At 38.1% G+C, this 15302-nt stretch overlaps 1 protein-coding gene across 1 annotated transcript in view; it reads right to left on the reverse strand.

Annotated features, from left to right (window-relative positions):
• Window positions 1-518: 518 nt before the first annotated feature.
• Window positions 519-15302, reverse strand: part of SMCHD1 (structural maintenance of chromosomes flexible hinge domain containing 1) — a 90936-nt gene continuing 76152 nt past the window's right edge. Inside the window, 10 exon segments of the mRNA XM_032223079.1 lie at window positions 519-568; window positions 1598-1692; window positions 1695-1705; window positions 2329-2519; window positions 3378-3500; window positions 6086-6171; window positions 11722-11841; window positions 12698-12821; window positions 13584-13736; window positions 14748-14879. Of these exon segments, the coding sequence (XP_032078970.1) occupies window positions 1598-1692; window positions 1695-1705; window positions 2329-2519; window positions 3378-3500; window positions 6086-6171; window positions 11722-11841; window positions 12698-12821; window positions 13584-13736; window positions 14748-14879 (1035 nt within the window). The 3' untranslated portion in view covers window positions 519-568.

Genomic DNA, 15302 nt, shown 5'->3' on the forward strand with positions numbered 1-15302 from the left:
TCCTTAGCCAAGAGAGACAGTGTTGTCCGAAGACATCTATGTGGTCATGTGGCCAGCATGACTATACACTGGTGCACAGAACACTGTTACTTTCCCACTGAACTGGTACCTATTTATCTACTTGAATTTGCATGCTTTCAAACTGCTGAGCAAGAGCTGGACCACGTAACTGGAGCTCACCCCATCATGCAACATTTAGGTCTCAAACCCAAGCTGTCCAGCTGAGAAGCTCAATGTCTTTAATCACTGAGCCACCGCCCCCACCCCACCCCCAAATGGTCTGGATAGAATAGGCTTAACCTTAAGAGAGAGTTGTACATCAAAGGAATATCTATTAAGTAGTAGAAAATGGAAATCACAGAACTGAGCAAGCCCTTTAGGAAAGAGGGTCTTTATAAGTTTGTGAATATAAATGGAGCTACACTAATCTTTTTCCTTTTCAGACACGCATATGTATATAAGCAACAAACAAAATACCTTACAATTGTAATACATACCTCTTTTCTGTAATGATTGGCAGCATCCAGGTTGTCAATAATAATTGTATTACCCAAGAGCATCCCAAACACTGTAAAGATACATGAAATATTAATACAGTGTTTAGAATACAAATAATACACAAACTGACATTCTATTCATACCTACTTATTATGAAGCATCAATAGTGAATATGATGTTAGCATCATGATAGAGTGAACAGAATGACTCTAAATTAGAAAGAAAATTTGTCAAGATAATCCAGGGTAAGAACAACTGTATTGTTCTAGTAAGTATTGGATTTGATAGATGCCTCTTTGATAAACTACAGGTATTAAGAAACTGCATATTTGTATGTAAATTCAAGGCATAGTCATTTGTATTTATGCCTTGTTCTCTAGTTGCTACGTTCCAAGATGTCTGCTATACAAAATTTCAAGCAGAAGTGCATGTAAAAGGACATATGTGAAGGTTTATACGTATAAAGGAAGGGTTTCCCCCTACAATAAAATGGTGATAAGTAGTGCTACTATCCATTAGAGATATGTAAACCTCACTGTATGAGGAATGTTTCAACAAAAATGCTGTTTCAGCAGAAGTTCAGTGGTTTTACGAAGTAAATCCTCTGAACTGGAAGGGATTTGAGGTGTTTGAAATCTATTTGGTCTGAAATAATCACTTGAATCACTTCCATATTGGAAAATTTATAGAAATTGCCAATTTCCCAGAATAACATAATCTTTTGCTTTTCAGACTAACTTGTGTTTGGGAGCTTAAAAAAGGAAATAGGAAAAGTAATAAGTTCCTTACAGGAAAGATGGGATAAATAATAATATTTATTTAACACTTACTTAAAGAGAAATTTTTCGGTAGCTGTTACTAATAGCCAGATGGCATTATTATTTGATAGAGAAGAAGACTTCCCAAAGACATAGTTTCTTCAAGCTCTTTCAATTACCAGCCTGGGATAATGTTCAAGTGTTTGATGACAGAGACCCAAGTGAAAGTCTATATTCAACCATGGAAACCCTCAGTTATTCAGTCTCAGCCCAACCTCCCTCACAGATTTGTTTGTGGGAATAAAAACCTAAAAAAAAAACATTCTTTCTATGATATTTACCTATTGGCAATGCTCCTTGTGCTCTGGAAATATTAGCAAGTTCCTAGCAAATACAGGATTTCCAATAGGACTGAAAGAGTTTCCTTCATTGTTCAATGAGGTAAAGGTCTGCTTAAACAAAAAGGTATTCTTTCATTGTTGACTTTGTCAGACAAATACAAAACATTTGGCAACCATTTAGATATTAGTGTTGACTACCAACATTTTAAAGGGAAAATTTGCATTTTGAATATATTACAATATAATTTACAATGTACAGGATTTGAAACAGAATATGAGACAAATTCATTCTTTCAGAAGTAAATCACCATTAAGAACTTAGGAAACAAATTGTTAGCTATTATTTAACAATTCAGTTGTAGTGACTAAGATTCTGAGCTAAACTGGGGATTATGAATTCTAGTCCTTAGGCATGAAAGCCAGTTACTCTAAAACAGACTGAAACATGGAAATGAATTATGAACTAGCACCCTTCCTTATCCCTTCTGACCCTGCTCTAGTTTTAAGCAAGGAAATAAACTGTAAAGTTGATAGAATCTTAGAATTGGAAGGGACTATTTAAGCCAATCTCATTCTCAGTGCAGGAACACAAATTAAATGATGTCCAACATTTGTATGTCACTTCGCAGTAACAGAGGGAAAAACTAAATTTGAAAAATCTAAAAATGTTAGAATTATTACATTTGGAAATAAAATATTAATTACATTTGGAGAAGAAAACAAAATGTTACCTGTTCCAATCTGGAAGACTCTCCTTATAAATAGAATCAAGAGGCAATACTTGTTGTGTACCTTTAGTCTCATCAAAAATACGCCGTGCAGCAGCTGTTGTCAAAGTAACTATACAATCCATATCACTTGCCAAATGCCAGGAAACGACCTTTGCTACTTCGTCATCTTCAATTTGTGCTAAGTGTGAAACCTTGCACAAAAATTAAGCAATGAATTAAGAATTAAGGATTATTTTGTATGTTTAAAAGAAAGATCTTAGCCTTCCCGTGTGCTTAACCTACTTGGGAGTTTACGCTATTCAGTTTTGAGGCTAAGCTTTATATACTAGGTCTCCAACTTCTCCCCCCCACCCCCCAAAAAAGAGAAATACACTGAGAATCCTTTCCTCAAGAAAATTCTGACATAAACAAAAAGTTGTGTTTAATAAGATGTAAAAGAATTGGTCACACACATATTATAATTATGACGTTTTTACTAAAGTGCTATGAAAGAAAAGTGATAGCTTTACTTATCACTTTTTCACACATGCACACACACAGCCTTCAAATCAATATGGACTCCTGGCAGCTGCCAATAAAAATTCCTACAGTTTTCTCAGCAAGATTTTGCCATTGCATGCTTGCTAGGGCTAAGAGAGAATAAATGGCCCAAAGTCACCCAGCTGGCTTTGTACCTGAAGTAGGATTAATCTCCTGGTTTCTAACCTAATGCCTCCACCAAACTGGCTCCTATGATGGTATTTGTTACATATTAAATACAAACTTAATTAAAATATAGATAATAATGTCCTTTTCTGCTCTTTTTTGAGTTAGAATTGACAGGCATATATTATGATTCCCTAAAGCTAATAATATTGGGAAATATTACTATTACTACTGCTACCACCACCATCACTACTACTACTATTAATGATATAAAACCTGGAGATATACAATAAATGGATATATGACAAAATAGGTAAGAAAAGATATACACTGTATAGAAAGGAGAGAAAAATAAATTTAAAAAATTAGGTTTTTAAAAAAAAGAAAATTGAGAACAAACTTACCTTGCCCAAAATATACTGATTACGTCTGGAATAATTGCTAAGTGTGCATATTCTTCTAGGTTGTTTCAATATTCTTTCCTGCTCAGCCTGCTTAAGGTTTATTGAGGAATTAATATATTGCAGCTAAAAATCAAGACAGAAAAATAGCATTATGTGTTATTATAGAAATGTATTTTATAACACATATAAACCATTTACAAGCATACAATTAATTTAAAGCTCTTATGACTTTTTATCTTACTTAAGCAAGCCTCCACTGGACAGTAGTAAAGTTCATTGCTGTTTCTAAAAACAGCCTAGAAATATAGTTCATGTTATTTTATTAACTTGCAGCCATGGGATTGGGACTGTACTTCCCTCTTACTTTTTGAACTACCTTAGAAATTTGTTTTAAATCTGAAAATGTAATAAAGAAGTGTTAATTAGATGAAAGAATTACAATGAAAAAGAGAAAAAAGCAGGAGGCAAATGAAAACGTGTAAATAGACCAAAATGAAAACAAATTACTGTATTTTTTGGAGTATAAGATGCACCTTTTCCCTCAAAAAAAGAGGCTGAAAACCTGGGTGTATCTTATACACTAAATACAGCATTTTTGGCCTCCTGAAACCCTGCCCCACCTGAAAAAAATGGCTGTGCATAGCCTTTAGGAAGATTCCAGAGTGTTCCTGGGGATTGTGAAGGGCAAAAATCAGCAAAAAACAGGCTGTTTTTTGCCCCTCCCCAGCCCCCAGGAGCACTCTATAAGACTCCTAAAGGCTATGCATGGTGGGTTTTTTTTTGACAAAAACAGCCCTCTTTTTTATGAAAAACATGCCATTTTTTGCTCATTTCTCCCCCCCCCAGCCCCCAGGAACACTCTATAAGCCTCCTAAAGGCTATGCATGCCCCTTTTTTGACAAAAAACAGGCCTGTTTACACAAAAAACAGGCCCTTTTTGGGAGGTCTGCAGAGTGCATTTTTTTTAAAAAAAATTTGCCTCTTCAAAATCTGGGTGCGTCTTATATGCTGGTGTGTCTTATACTCTTGTGCGTCTTATACTCCGAAAAATACGGTATATGAGATATTATTTATGATCCCTAAATGAAACTAAGAATTCTTCCATCCTGGAATAGCAATAGCAATAGCAGTAGACTTATATACCGCTTCATAGGCCTTTCAGGCCTCTCTAAGCGGTTTACAGAGAGTCAGCATATTGCCCCCAACAATCTGGGTCCTCATTTTACCCACCTCGGAAGGATGGAAGGCTGAGTCAACCCTGAATATAAGCAAATCATAGTATTAGCACTAACATATGAAAGTTGCAATCTTATGTAAGCTTACTTAAAACTACATCTTACATTATCTTTGACAACTATTTTAAAATTGATTTACATAGTGTACCTATGGGGGGAGGGATTGCGTTTAGGTCAGTGGTGACTTCTGCTATCTGCTTGAGCAAGCCCCTGTAGTTTTCTTAGCAAGTTTGTCACTGCTTGCTTCCTAAGATTGAGAGATTGATTGGCTCAAACTCATCCAGCTGGCTTTTTGCATATGATGGGACTAGAACTAAGTATCCCAGGTTCTAACCTAATACCTTAAGCATTCACCAAACTGACTCTCTTGGATGAGCAGTCTGATTTTAAAGATACTGTCAGTGTTCAAAGTAATAACCTCCACAAAAGAAGACTCCAAGGCTAGCATTTCCTCAAATTTCCATTTTATGAGAGATGTCATTATTGGCACATCTGCAAAAACCCAAATCTGAGAGTTCCGGGTTTTTCCCCACCCAAAAGAATGTCAAAGATCCATCCCCTGAACCCACAAGCCCATCATATGGCCCTATCATTTCATTGTCCTAACTGGAGACAATCCCCCCGTCACTCCCATCCAGGTGCAGCTGAGTGTCCTTGACTCCAAGAGAAAGGAATGTTGTTGTGGCTAATTCTCCACCCTCCTTGAGATTCCCCCCTCTGTTTTCCCAGGCACTAAATGTGGCAGCCCTGAAGCTCCAAAGAAAAAGATGGCTTCCAAAGCTGATACTGTATCAAGGGCCAAGAGACATACAACATAACAGAGAAAAGATATGTATGTTTTTTCCATATTCATGTTAACTTCTTCTTAAACACTGTTCTTTCATGTTAAATATAACATAGATAGGCCTTAACTTAGTTGGTTCTTAGTTGGATAGGTCAATGTTACAATGGATCTCCCTGAGAGTAGTTATGGCCCCGTTCTGAAGTTCCAATGGCTGGGCCATTGGCACAATTCTATGCCTGCACTTTGGGAGTTTGGCAACCGTCTTGCAATTATGGTCTTTGCAATCTCCCTTGATCAAATTACCGTGTTTTATAATGTTTTTGCAAAAACCCAGCATTTACTTCTGATTTTTGGCAAATCCAGCCCATTTCAAACCATTGGTTTGCTTTATGACCATTGCATGCTTAATGACCCTGGTGACCAGTTATGACTGTGGCATTCACGTTAATGACTGCTGCGAAAAAAAGTCATAAAATGGGGTTGGCTATGTGGGTGATCTATCTTACAGCTGTCACAACTTACAACTGTGATGGGAAGTGAAGGACTATCTGTGTTAATGTCAGGCCACTGTGTCACCACATCTTTCTGTGTATAAGAACAAGAAGTCTATTATATCTCTTTGGATACAATAACTCTACATGAAAATTCTGATGGTTAAAAATGAATAAAAATTAAGAAAATTAAATTACCACATTGGCCTGAGGTATGTTAATTTGACGTTTTTTCAGTTCATTCTTGAGCTGTAACTCCTTTTTTCCAACTTCCTCTGCTTGGCCTGGAAAATAAATCAGCATCACAAGTTGGACTAAAAGTTGACTTCATTGCTTAGTGAAAGCAGCATCAGATAAAAACTATAACCATCTTTTCAAGCCAGAGGTTTAAAATGGGATTGTATTGCTTTTTTCAACATCAATCCAGGAACATTTTAATCATATTTTAATATTAATTTTTATTTAGATCTAAATTCATCACTTAAATGTTTTCCTCTAATATATGCTGCAGTTGTTGTTGGAAAATTGATCCTGAGAAATATTTTGCAGATCATGAAGGCATGGCATTTACAGCACCATATTTTTCAGAGTATAAGATGCACCAGAGTATAAAACGCACCAAGGTTTTGAAGAGGCAATTTTTTAAAAAAGTACTGTATATACTCAAGTATAAGCCTAGTTTTTCAGCCCACTTTTTGGGCTGAAAAAAGCCGACTCGGCTTATACTCGAGTCAGTGAAAAATTTGCCCGAAATGGAGGAGAAAAAGGGGCGGGGCCATGCCGCTGGGTGAGGCTCGTGAATGGCCCGGCGCCCCTGTGAGTTTCCCCTCCCTCTGTGTCAGTTTGCCGTGCAGCGCGCACCGCACCATCCCCCCTCCTCACGTTCTAATGTAATGCAGGGCTGTCTTATGATTCCCCTTCCTCCCCCTCCTGCCGCTCTGCAACGATGTCCCACCTCCTCCTTGTTATGGCAAGCAGCCACATAGCTATGTCCCACCTCCTCTGGTACAGTGATCCAATGATAGGAATCACTGTGCCGTGTGTCATAGGAGGCGGGACATCGCTCCCGCGGCTGCACGGGACATCATCATCACAGCGGGACATCAGCATCATGAGGTGAGTGAAGTATTTCATTGAATACACCGCTAGTTTACTGTTTTTCTTTGAAATAAATATTCAAAAACATTATTGGTATCTATTTTTATTTTTGAAATTTACCGGTAGCTGCTGCATTTCCCACCCTAGGCTTATACTCGAGTCAATAACTTTTCCAGTTTTTTGTGGTAAAATTAGGTGCCTCGGCTTATATTCGGGTCGGCCTATACTCGAGTATATACGGTAGGTAGATAGATAGAGGGAGGGAGGGAGGGAGGGAGGGAGAGAGAGAGAGAGAGAAATACAGTAGGTAGGTAGGGTGAGAGAGAGAGAGTAGGTAGATAGGTAGGTAAATAGAGGGATATATATATATATATGTGTGTGTGTGCGTGTGTATGTGTATATATATGTATGTATGTATGTATGTATGTATGTATGTATATATTAGATTTTTACAACCCCTGGTAAGCCCCAATTATGGGAGGAAGCTAACTGCTTCCATCATCTGTCATTCGGCTCGTCACAAGAGTCCATCATGACAGAAACCCAATATTTTTACTGTTGCCTTTGTTATACACAATAACACAATAGCACAAATAAAAACACACACATACACACACACACACACACACATATATATATATATATACACACACACACACACACATACATACATACATTCATACATACATACATACAGTAGGTAGGTAGAGAGAGAGAGCTTAGGTAGGTAGAGAGAGGGATAGAGAGAGAGAAAGAAATACAGTAGGTATGTAGGAAGAGAGAGCGAGTAGGTAGGTAGTGGGTAGGTAGATAGAGGGAGAGAGAGAGAAATACAGTAGGTTAGATAGGGAGAGAGAGTAGGTAGGTAGGTAGAGAAATACAGTAGGTAGGGAGAGAGAGTAGGTAGGTACGTAGATAGATAGAGGGATAGAGAAGAGAGAGAGAAATAGAGTAGGTAGGTAGAGAGAGGGAGAGAGTAGGTAGGTAGGTAGAGGGAGAGAGAGAGAGAGAAATACAGTAGATATGTAGGGAGAGAGAGAGAGTAGGTAGGTAGTGGATAGGTAGATAGAGGGAGAGAGAGAGAGAAATACAGTAGGTACCGTGTTTCCCCGAAAATACGACCTGTCCTGAAACTAAAGCTTTGCCACATTTTTCGCGTGGGCAAAAATATAAGCCCACCCCCAAAAATAAAACCCCTGGACAACCCCCCCAGGCAGAGCACCGCTCACAGACATAGTGGTATCCTGAAGGCGCCGAGACACAAGAGACGAGGGGGAAAAAGGAGCTCACATTGCTTGGCGCCTTTGGGATACCGCTAGATTGGGGAGTGGCATTCTGCCTGGCCGGAGGCGGGAGTTGCTGGGCGGCTGCTCCCTTGCGAACTGGCTCCCGAACAGCCGGGCACAGCCTCAGGGGCGAAGCAGCCATGAGGTGACCACACTCACGAGAAACTGCCCGGAAAACCCCCTCTCCAGCTGGGCAGAGCACCATTCACTGAGTTAGGTGGTATCCCTAAGGCGCCAAGCCACGTGATGCTCTGCCCGCTCCCCAGAAGGGGATTGCGCGAGCGCCTGTTCCACCCACAGCAGGCCTGCCTCCTAGCCTCAACATGTCTGGGCCCAGCTCTTACAGACTGTAAGAGACAGAGTCTTCCAGTAGCCAGCCCACAACCATAGAGCGCACTCCTAGAGCGGCCGCTGCTGAAGACTCAGCAGCCGAGTTTTGGAGTTTGGAACCGGAGAAGACGTTATGCTCGGAGCGCAGCGGTGGCAGCTGCTGTAGGGAGAGCTGGGTCCGGACATGTTGAGGCTAGGAGGCATGCCTGCTGGGGGCGGAACAGGCGCTCGTGCAACCCCCTTCTCCAGCCGGGCAGAGCTCCATGCACTGACCTAGGGAATATCCCTAATATGCCAAGCCGCGGGAGCTGGGGAGCGGGCAGAGCACCACGTGGCTTGGTGCCTTAGGGATACCCTCTAGGTCAGTGAATGGTGCTCTGCCCAGCTGGAGAGGGGGTTTTCTGGACAGCTGCTCGTGAGCATGGTCACCTCATGGTTGCTTCGCCCCTGAGGCTGTGCCCGGCTCTTCGGGAGCCAGTTTGCAAGGGAGCAGCCGCCCAGCAACCCCAAAACAATAAGCCCTCCCCTATAATAAGCCCAAGGCCATATTTTGTAAGTAAAAAGAAAATAAGACTCTGTCATATTTTTGGGGAAACATGGTAGGTAGGGAGAGAGAGAGGGTAGGTATGTAGATAGAAGGATAGAGAGAGAGAAATACGGTAGGTAGGGAGAGAGAGTAAGTAGGTAGGTAGGTAGAGGGATAGAGAGAGAGAAATACAGTAGGTAGGCAGGCAGGCAGGGTAGGTAGGTAGGTAGGTAGGTAGAGTAGGTAGATAAGTAGGTAGGTAGATGTTTCCAAGTGTATTTATCCATGTGCTGGAGAAGGAAATCACTGACAACCTAAGACTTGTTTCTGCTGGCACAGTACTTGATCAATGTAATTCTCATCAATCACTCTAACTAAAAAGCTTTCCGAAAGGGGGAGGAAAAGTTTTTGCACTCTGCAAACCTCGGGAAAATGGGCCCATTTTTTTCAAATAAAAGGCATGAATAGCCTTGGGGAGGCTTGCAAAGTACTCCTGAGGGGGTGGGGTGGGGGCAACAAAGAGCAAAAAAAAAAAAAAGCCCATTTTTCATCCAAAAAATTATGGAGGCTTATAGAGTGCTGCTGGGGGCTGGGGGGGCATTTTTTGCTCATTTCTGCCGTCCCCAACTGTCTGAAAGCCTCCATAAGGGTATGTACAGCCATTTTGGTGAAGAGACGGGGCTTCAGGACGCAAAAAAATGCTGTATTTGATGTATAAGACTTACCCTGATTTTCAGCCTGTTTTTTGAAAAAAGGTTTGTCTTATACTCCAAAAAATATGGTAATCACTTTAATGTAAACAGACTTTGGTTAAGAAGGGACAAAATAACCAGATGTATTGTGAAAAGCAAATCTTCTAGTATAAGGCGCACCAAGATTTTGAAGAGGCAAATTAAAAAAAAAAAACTTTTTGCACTGTGCAGACCTCCTGAAAACGGCCCCGGGTTTTTTCCCCCTCCAAAATAGGGCACTCTATAAGCCTTTAGGAGGCTTATAGAGTGCTCCTGGGCAAGGGAGCAAAATTGAGCAAAAAAATGGCCCGTTTTTTTGCTCATTTCTGTCCTTCCCAGCCCCCAGGAACACTCTGCAAGCCTCCTAAAGTCAATGCATGGCCATTTTCGTGAAGGGGGGGGCGGGGTTTTGGAAGGCAAAAAATTCTGTATTAAGTGTATAACACGCACCCAGATTTTCAGCCTCTTTTTTGAGGGAAAAAGGTGCGTCTTATACTCCAAAAATATGGTAATTCTTTTTCCTGGTTTGGTGGATCAAGCTGTGGTTCCTCAGTTGATCCAATTCCAATTTCACCAAACTCAAGTAATGATCATTTTGAAATTTAAAAACAATAAATTAGCTAATTTTAGATGGTATCTGAGTTAGATAATCTTAATGGTATTACTTCATAACAAATCTTACTTTTGTAAAGTATATTAAGAAGGATGAAAAAAAGAAAGGGATTATTTAATATTTTACCTATGGAATTATCTGTGGATTCACTATTGCCATAATTTCAGCAAAAAAGAAAAATTATGATTTGGCATGGAAAAAGCAGCTGAAGTCTAACTTTTGTCTTTTTACAGGAAATTAAGTATGTCCCAGTACTGAAAGCTATGCAGGTTTGATAGGCAGGAACCAATCAGATTCAGTTCTACCAAGACTATGGTGGCTTTGGGTGTTTGACTCACAGATCTGGGGAGATTCCATCTTTAATCTTGAATGGTATAGCATTTTCCCTTTCCAGGCTGACATGCAATCTGAAGGTTTTCCTGGATTCACAGCTCCTGCTTGAAGAGCAGGTGTCAACTATGGCCGGGAAGATCTTTCTCCAACTCTATCTGTTGTAGCAATTGTGCCATTTCCTAGATCAGGGCCCCCTCATGACGTAGTCACCTCACAGCTTGACTACTACAATACACTATATATGGGACAGTTTGTGAAGACCACCCAGAAGAAATAACTGATACAGACTGTTATCTGCTTTTGAAAAACTTCCATAAGCATTATTAAAAAGAACTATGCATAATTTCTTCCAGAGTAAGCAATTTTATGCAAAGGAAAAAAAAGAAGTAATAGTAAGCCAAATCAATTACAGACATGCACAAATATAAATCAAACAAAACATACAGCAATACAAGTAATTTAAAGAAATACTAATGAGTATAGTAATCCATTTCTTTCTTTCATTACTTCCACACCCATATATTGCTTCATACATTGTTTTCTGTTTTTAAAAATCCTGGCCTTTAAAAATGTGTCAATACATTGCATATATTTGCTAGTTGATGGCATATGGACAACAATATTTTGACTTGGTAGGTAATCATGTAAATTCCATAGCTTCGAGTAAAGCTGGGCTTTGGTTGCTTTTTATGTAGATACTATGACCCAAAAACTGATAATATCATCTTTGCAAGTAGCAAAAATACATGCCTAAAGCTGCAATCAACTTTAGATCTTCTCCATCTTATTAAAAACATATGAAAAGCCTGCACACAAAAAATGTTCATTGATGAAACATCAAAATCAGTTACCTAAGAACAATGTGGCTTGTTTGCAAAATTATGTGAACATGAATAGAATAGCCTTACAGTACTTACGTTTTGTTTCAGCAATAAGCTGATCCTTAGCATCGAACCAATCTCTATATGCTTTTATTGACTGTGAAAGGCAGTCTCTCTCTTGAGTAAGATTTGACATCTGCTGTTGAACCTTATAATCTAAAGACAGAAAAAATAATTCATTTCCCCCCATTGAAATACACATTCAATGAATTAATTAAAGAAGATACAATAACAGAATAATAGAGTTGGAACGGATCTTGAAGGTCTTCTAGTCCAACCTCCTGCTGAAGCAGGAGATCCTCCCATTCTGGACAAATTGCTGTCCAATCTCTTCTTAAAAGCCCCCAGTGATGGAAAACTCACAACTTCTGAGGGCAAGCTATTCCATTGGTTAATTGCTCTGACTGTCAGGAAATTTTTCCTTAGTTCTAGATTGATTCTCTCCTTGATTAGTTTCCATCCATCCTGCCTTCTGGTACTTTGGAAAATAAGTTGACCCTGCTCTTATTGTGGCAGCCCCTCAAATATTGGAACACTGCTATCATGCCACCCTTGGTCCTTCTTTTTTACAAGACATACTCAATTCCTGCAACAGTTCTTTGTATGTTTTAGTCTCCAGCCCCCTGATAAACTTTGTTGTTCTTTTTTGCACTTTTTCCAAAGTCTCAACACCTTTTATATATTGTGGTAACCAAAACTGGATGCAATATTCCAAATGTTGTCTGACCAAGGCATTATAAAATGGTATTAATGGTTCACATGATCTTGATTCTATTTCTCTGTTAATGCAGCCTAAGACTGCATTGAGTTTTTTTGTTAGCTGCAGCATACTGCTGGTTCATATTTAAGTGATTGTTCACTGGAACTCGAAGATCCCTCTCACAGTTACTGCTATTGAGCCAGGTTCCATCCATTCTAAACCTGTGCATTTGGTTTGGAAATAGCTTTTCAAACATTATAGAGGAAAAGGATACATTTTAGAAAATAAAAAGTTGGAATCATTGAAACTCACCATTATAAAACATAAAGGTTAAAAAATAAGGTTGCAAATGTTTCCAAGCAGGTATGACTGGCTCCAATACAAGAGTATACTCGGTTTTATTTCTTCCTGGACTATTTTCTGCTAGCACAAGAGCCTGAAAAAATGATTTCCATTATATATTTAAGAATTATTTGCCTAATGTGAATATACATTTAATTAGTATATAAAGCCCTAACCTTTGTTCAATACTAACAACTTCAAAATGTTTTTTCCAAAATAAGTGGCACCTGTTATTAGTAGCACATTTTTGCAATAAGCAGTTTACATTTATGGTTCCACTCAATTTTAAAATAACCCAAACATAATGACTACAGAACCAGATATATACTATGCAAAAAGAACAAAACTAGCAATCCCAAATATTATTACAGGTAATCGTTAACAGATGGGGACTGGAATTTCAATCCTAAATCATTAGGATTGTAAAGCAAATCATCATATGACCAGCCCTTTTTTTACAAGCTTTTTCAGTGGCAGTATTAAGCAATCAGTAAGCAAATCTATTCTTCCAAAAGGTAACATTGCAAATTGTGACTGCAGGACATTACAACCAATCATAAATGTGGCCCAGTTGCTACGTACCCAAAATATGGTCATGTGACTGCAAGGGTGTACAGCATGATATTTTATGATGGCCTCAAGTACTTTGCAGGTTATATAAAGCACACTTACTGAGGCAGCTGTAACTTTAAATGGTGGTTAAGCAATAGAATCATGCCCATTTACATTTTCTAAATTATAGGAAAAGCTAGGCAAAGAAAGGTAAACATTACGATAATAATATGCATGTGAACATAGTAGACTGCTGATTTCCATTCCTGAATTATTTATTGGAAGATTATTTAAGGAGGCTCACCTCAATTTCAACAATTCCTTTGTGAAAAGGAAATTCAACTGTACTTGTTTCACCCATAAACAGGGGACTATCAAGGTCGTTCTCAGTTGAACTTTTGATTTTTGCTACAATTTTCCCATCTAAATCACTTCCTGTACGGTTTTTGTATTCATCCTTAAATTAAGAAGACACTTAAATTAGCAATGAATTTTTTAAAAATGTTCAATACATATCTTAAAACATATACAAAATGTACCTATATTTGGAGTTTGTATTCAATTTGCTTATGGTACTATTTTTTTAAATTTTATAGAACACCATCCACAGACTGAAGGTCCTGAGTTTAACATGAAAATTATAAATTCTTTTTAAAAACCATTTTATCAAAGATTACACAGAGAAAAATAAAAATTGAAACAAAATATAAAAATTGAAAAAAGTGCAGAAAAGAAAAAAGTGGAAGAAAAAACCCATTAGTAAGTAACTTTCGTCTTAATCTTGAAATGTACAAACAATTTTGGTAATGTATCACCATGTCTTAAAAAACATCAAATGTTGTCTACATTCTATAACTCATCTCTTATATTATAGAAAAAAAACCTTAAACTTTATTATTCATTCCTAGTCAGCAAAAGTCCACTTAGGGTTGCAGAAATAACTGCATATTTATTTCAACCTTGATCAAATAAGTCATCTTCTTTCCTATACTTTTAACAATTATGGTTTTTAATCCCTTCAAATAATGCCCCCCCCCACTTCAGTACTTTTCATCTTCTCTTTGTCTCTTCTCAGCAAATCCTTCAAAACTTTAATAAACTTTAATAAACTCCTTTAAATAATGTTTTGCTTAAATGATGTTGGCTAACAAAAATGGGTTTTCTTCTTTCTCTCTATCTTGGTATCATCTCTGTATGGACTGCAAAGCAACACAGCAATCTTTTTATAGACATGTAAAATATCTATAAAAAGCTCCTTAAAATGTCACAGTGAACATGAAGGTTTGGGAAATTAACAATTGGATGAAAAAGACTTAAAAAGTGAACCTTTAGAAACTGCCCTGATTTGAATCGGATACAGATTTCGCCTATTTGTATAAATATGTGTATATATTATGTATGTACAGTATGAATGTATGTTTGTATGTATGTATATAACTTCATTTTAAACCACAATTCAATTAATCACCGTTACAATGAGAGTCAGGTTCTTGACAATGGTCCGACTGTCAACATTCTGAACATTAAAAACAGCAGGGGTCTTTGGCAAAGTTTGTGGCTTCAACAGTGCTGGTTTGTTTGGCACCACATCAACTATAATCTTGGGGAAAAACACAATATATAGAGACTTAATGTACAATATAGAAATTTATCAACAGCATTAGCCCTAATTGCAGAAGTATCCATGTATATTCTTGTCATATTTCACTACTTTCTAGCCTGGGCCTATGAACCAATTGGCAATGTATTATTACTCCAGTATCAATGTTGAAATTGTGCTGCTTGTTGGTTTGCTTAAAATACACTGTAAACTACTGGTATTTTAGAATAATTGGTTCAAGATGCTTAAGTAATTTTGTTTGAATTTATGCTTTTATTCTTTACAGCTTTTTTATAATCATAAAACACATATCACAGAAAATAGTAGCATAGTTGATTAATTCATTTCCCTAAATTTCATCACTGGCCACACAAAAGTAGAATGAACTAACTTCCCTCATTCAAATACTTTTCTGAGAATGTT

Source organism: Thamnophis elegans, chromosome 8 (assembly GCF_009769535.1).
Source record: "Thamnophis elegans isolate rThaEle1 chromosome 8, rThaEle1.pri, whole genome shotgun sequence".
Lineage (NCBI taxonomy): Eukaryota > Metazoa > Chordata > Lepidosauria > Squamata > Colubridae > Thamnophis > Thamnophis elegans.